The 5509-nt window shown below is 52.5% G+C and overlaps 1 protein-coding gene across 1 annotated transcript in view; it reads left to right on the forward strand.

The window, feature by feature from the left end:
* ADAM33 (ADAM metallopeptidase domain 33) overlaps positions 1–4422 on the forward strand; it is a 15935-nt gene extending 11513 nt beyond the window's left edge. Inside the window, 6 exon segments of the mRNA XM_009332712.1 lie at positions 1–127; positions 762–852; positions 1555–1800; positions 2101–2264; positions 3042–3059; positions 4344–4422. The exon segment at positions 1–127 is cut by the window's left edge and continues 4 nt beyond it. Of these exon segments, the coding sequence (XP_009330987.1) occupies positions 1–127; positions 762–852; positions 1555–1800; positions 2101–2264; positions 3042–3059; positions 4344–4395 (698 nt within the window). The 3' untranslated portion in view covers positions 4396–4422.
* Positions 4423–5509: the final 1087 nt, after the last annotated feature.

Consider the following 5509-nt stretch of genomic DNA (forward strand, 5'->3'; position numbering starts at 1 on the left):
TTCTGCTCATCTTCCTGCTCTTCCTCCCGGCCGTGATGATGAGCATCTACTTTTGGTACCGGCGGGAGAACTCACTCCTGAATAAATGGATAAAGGAGATGAGGAGAAGGAGCCAGGAGACATATAGGTGGGTGATGCGTCCGAAATCCCTTCTCTCTTGAGGACCCAGTGAGACTCTGAAACCTTGTTTTCTTGCCACTGCAGCATCCAGCCTGGTAGGAACAGTTGTGGGGGAGCTGGTGGTACACAGGATCTGTTTCAAACTGGTATGAGACCTGGTTTGAGATAGGAAGAGCTCTCTCCTGGGAAATCTGAGGCTCTCAGATCTCCCCTGAGCAGAGGACAGGAATGGTCCTCTGGACAGGACAACCCCAGAGAGTGATGACGAAGGTGGCCTGGTATCGAGGAGCTTTCTCGCCATCTGCTCCTAGCAGGCTGCAAGAACTGGAAGGGCTCTAAAGGAGCACTGAATTTAGATATTCTCATTATTTCCACTCCTAGTACAGGTACAGCACACACATACCTCAGAGCCCATGCAATAATTTGAGAAAAAATTCTGGAACCAACCAACCTCCTTCATTACCCTCATTATCTCAAGACAGACTTGTTAACTCTGCTCACCCAGCCCCGCAAGACTGTCTGTTAACGATCTCTTAACGGAGACAGGATCTCACTGATGTGCAGCATTTTGGGAGGCAGCTGTTGCAGAAAATGGTTGCTTTATTTTGCCATCTGTGATTTATGTTTGTGATCCCGGGCAGGAACAAAACCATCAGTCGGAAGTCAACCGGTGGCCATCCCAAAGCTGCTTTCACCTTGCGGAACATTTCCACCTCCAGCCACACTAATAAAGTAAGTAATAACTCACCTTCCAGGTTTGCTTTCCCTTCCTGGGACTTGATAACTTGTGGGTGATCACATCTACCTCTAGCAACTGGGCAAGCAGCTGGTGCTCCATGCTGGTTTTGCATTGTGTCTACACTGTGAGCCCTTGGTCAGTAGTACACATCCCTCCTAAAAGCGAGCCTGTTGAGCTCCGCCTGCTCAGAAAGACACCGGTGATTGCCAGGAGCCTTAGGCAAAGCTTAGCAGGGGGCTGTGCAATCCCGCTGATGACTTTGTGCTGGGTCTCCGGGGAGGCAGATGCTTCTGCTGCTGGTTGTGTCAGCTCTGGTGACCTTGGGATGGGTAAACCCAGGGCTGAATTTAGGAAGAACTTAGGGTTTTTGAGAACGTCCACAGGGGCTGAGAGCGGGGCAGAAGGGATGATGTCTCCCGTCCGGTGGAAATCTGGTATGGATTCCCCAGAGCTGGCCCTGCTCCAGATCTCCTGAGACCAGCACCTTTCTCATTCTTGTGTGCTCTCATGTGGTTAGCGAGGAGCAAACATGTTCAGCTTTTGGGCGGGATGGTAAAAGTGGTGGTCCCAGAAAGTGGAGTAAATACAACTGCAACTCCCTAGCACCCAGACCTTGAGGGGACATCTGCTTTTCAGCACCCAGGAAAATGCACCTAAGGATTTTCTCCATACTCCTGCTTTTCTTGTCCCCGCAGGCAACACGGGCTGCGTTCCCCACCAAACCCAGCGCTCACCAGCCTGGCTCTCAGCCTGTCAACGTTGTCCATCCTCTTCGCCCGCCTCCCCACTCCATCCCTCCGCGCCCAAGAGACCCCAAGCCTGCCAGGCCACCTCCACCAGTCAGCAAATCGCCCATGGTCCCCACCAAAAAGGTCGTCTCCCAGGCTAAGCTGCCGCCTCCAAAGAAACCTCTTCCCTGCAGCCCTGTGAGGACCCCGCTGGTGAGCTTTGGTGGTTGGCTGTGCTTTCCTTCCAGACTCATAGAAATTCCCTGTTTTTTGGCTGCCTGTGGCTCTTTTGGGTCGGGCACTATTAAGGAGCTGTCACGCCACCCTAAGAGATTAATCTGTTGCAATGGTGACGAAAGCTGATTAGATAATGAGAATATTTAAGGTAGTTTGCATGTTGTTGTTACATGCTTTGAAGCATCTCAGCTCTGCAGCAGGGGAGAGAGGTTTGTAGGAGGTCACTGGATGCTCCTCTAAGGATGTTGTCTCTCTCCATACACTTTGTGATCCCAGGTCATCCCAAAGCACCAGCCCCCCCGTCGGCCACTGCCTGGAAGTCCTCTTCTGGCCAAAGAACTGCCTCCTGCACATGGACAGACCCTGCTGGTCATGGTCCCTCCTACCAACTTCAAGGTGTCGGGTACAAGTGCCATGAGCCACCCCACAAGGCCATTAAAGTAAGTTGAGAGAGGAGCTGAGCCGTCTCCCACCACTGCTGGGGTCCTGCAGGTGGACACAGTGGGGAATCTTGTGGGTCATGTCTGGGTGGGACATCCCAAATGTCATTGTGGTGTGCTCTGGTCTGCCCCTCGTCGTGTCTTCACTGTGACCTGGGTTTCTCCTGCTCCTCCCCAATATGGCTGGTATGTACAGGCCAGGCTGCTGAGGAGCGGGGGAAATGCTCTGTGCTCTGGGGTGGGCAGGTCTGTGCCCGCTGCTGGAGCTACAGAGAGTTCAAAGGCCACCAGCTTTGGGGTAACTGGCCTGTAGGGCATTGTGGATCTTTGGTACGGGGCATCTGGGGGCAGCAGCAAAAGGTAGGAAGGAAATCAGAAGACGTCCCAAATTCTGCTACCTGGGGAGCAACTGCAACCAAAGTGTTTATCCAGATGGGGATGCTACGTGCATAAACAATCCTGTGCCCATGCTCCTTCCGGCATGGTGCAGCAGAAAAGCCTGCCCACCCAAGCAAGGTACCTGCAGGTGCCCGGGATCTGCAGCCATGTCTCCACCTGGCAGGACCCCGCAGGGTTTGGGCCAAGGTTGGCCAACGGTGACCGAGGTTGGGTCTTTGGGTCTTGTAAGGTCCTGATGGGTTAAGGGAGATGCCGTCCTTTGGGTGTGCATGTGTCCTCCCCCTCCCAGAGCATGGAGGGAGCTGTTGGTGTTCTGCTGGGGGACAGTGGAGTGAAAGGATGGATAATGATGGTCTCTTTCATCTTTCCTCCCTGCAGGCCGATGCCGCCTCAAAGGTGAGTCACAGACACCGTGCAGGACCCTGGGGACTGCTTGTGGGAGGATGGCCTTTGGTTAAGCACTGGGCTGGGAACCAGGAGACTGGGGATTAAACGTCCGCCTTCCCAGAGGCTCCTAATGAGCAGCCCGTCTTGGTACCTCAGCAACGGCAGGGCTTGGGCACCTGTATCCAAGGGAATGGAAGACGCAGGCTTTCCATTTCAGAGCTGGAAGATCAAGTCCAAGCCCTTTACAGTATCACTACTACTTTCAACTCTTGCTGTACTGCTAAATCCTCTGGATATGGGCCAGTGGAGCCTCAAGGGATCGTGCTTGCATCTGCTTCTGCTAGCCAGGCTTGTGGGCCATATCCAGCCATGGAGAGAAGGCACCGTGCTGGACTGAAGTTGGCCCTCATCCCCAGACAGTCTGCTTTGCTAATTACTGCTTTGACCCTCTTACACTATTTTAGGTTCTTACGCCTTTGTAGTTGTCACCACAAAGAGGCTGAATATGCCTCAAAATTTCTCAGTGTAACTCAATCCCTACAGCTCATCTCTTCTAGTAGATAAAACAGGCCTGTTCTGTGGTCCCAAAAGCGAAGGCTTGGCACATCCCAGCAGCCAAACTCAGCTCCCTTCCCCAAACGGTGTAGTTTTATCCTTGCTGCCCACTGAGAGCAGTCCCTGGCCATCCTCTCTTGAAACTGTGCCCATGTCAGAAAGTGTAGACTGGCAGGGCCAGACTTGTTCCAGGGAGTAGGATGTGCTGGGGTCCTGGTCTGTATTCATTACTTGACACCACCAACATGCTAGGAGAGGGCCAGGGATGTCTTTCCTGGATGGATGAGGTGAGAGATTTCATGAATTCCCAGGATGGACTATAAGGTCCATATCAGGTTGGTTGATTTGGTGATGTCTCTTGGTAGTGCACGAACCACCTTGGCTGTTCCTGGGAAGCCAAGAGCAGTAACCTCTTGGGGGACATCACTCCCACAGCTAGTGGGCTCCCAGTTCTCACTGCTGGTTACTGCCCAGTGTCACCACATGCTTTGGTGGACTCTGCATCCTGTCAGGGTTTAGAGGGTACACCAAAGGAAAACACCTCAAAGCGATACAATTTGGGGTTGTATCTTTGAGAGAGGACATGGGTGACCATGACAGTCCCAGGTCCCCTCTGGTCTCAGGGACAGCAGCTGGTCTGTCTTCCCTGAGCTGTGGAAGGATGCTGTGGTGGAGGTGGTGGATGCTTAGTCTCTGCACTCAAATGAGTTGTCTCCTTTCTCTTTCTTTTCGTTCTAGGCCAGTCCCAGCCATCAAAGTCCAATCAACCTCCTTCCCCTTGAAGAAGTGACAAACCAAGGACACCTTAAGCCCATCCTTCCTGAGCTGGCTCTCCTGATTTGCACTGCTGCTGGCGACAGGGGTCTCTTATTCCTCTCTTGTTTTATTTGTCTTTTGATACCAGAGGACTATTTTTATAAGACAGAATATGTATTCAGCACAAAAACTGTAGTGGTGGTGGGAGGAGAGGGGAAATTGGTACCATGACGTAACTAAGGGTTGGGGTGGGTTGGTGGTGGGGTTACCACGATGGAGACTCCACCACAGCTCCTGGCATCGCTTCCTGGCCAATTTACCCCCCAGCTTTAGTTTCTTCTTGACATTGCACATGGGCTGGGATGAGGTGACTTGGGGTCAAGTGAACATCCAACACTGATGAAAGATGCTGACAACAGTGGCAGCAAAAGCCGTGTAATATCCTTCTAGCTACCTCCTCCTTCTCCTCCAGGCCTGGTGAGACCCCACCACCACCCATTGCCACCAGAGTTCAATGCTGGGCGTTGTCTCCGGGGAGACATTTGCCATGAGAGAAAAGTGGTTTTCAGTTTGGACTGTTGCCATACAGTGCTGGGACATTTCCATGAAGGATCCAAGTCCTCAGGCTCCTCCTGGCCTCCTACCTGATTGCACAGGAAAAAACAGTGACAATCCTGGGGTCGTACCTGGAAGGAGAAGCTGTCTGGGAAATGGTTTAATGTCTGAAGTGCTGGTGGCAGCTGGTTACCAGGGTGCTTTCAAGGGGCTCAGGAGCCCTCCATAAACATTGCATGTTCCCTGCTCATGGGGCAAGCCCAGCAGTGGCTCTGTGAGCTGCTAACACTCTGCTGTCCGAAGAGGGAAGGAGCCACAAGCCGGGAACAAGAGCAGGAGGACCTCCTGCCTGTATCATTGGCTTGCCCAAAGGTCTTGGCCAAGCCATTGCATTTCTCTGTGCCTCAGTTCCCCCCATCTGTAAAATGGGGGGTAATACCTACCTCACAGGGGTGTTGTGAGGTTTAACAAACTGATGTCTTGAAAGGGCTTTACAATCCTCAGATGAAAGGTGCTGTTGACCTGCACAGTATTATACCGTGCCACTTTCCTATGACTTGACATGCGGCTCTGTCAGGGTCTGAAATGAGAAC

The sequence above is a fragment of the Pygoscelis adeliae genome, unplaced genomic scaffold (genome assembly GCF_000699105.1).
Source record: "Pygoscelis adeliae isolate BGI_AS28 unplaced genomic scaffold, ASM69910v1 Scaffold29, whole genome shotgun sequence".
Lineage (NCBI taxonomy): Eukaryota > Metazoa > Chordata > Aves > Sphenisciformes > Spheniscidae > Pygoscelis > Pygoscelis adeliae.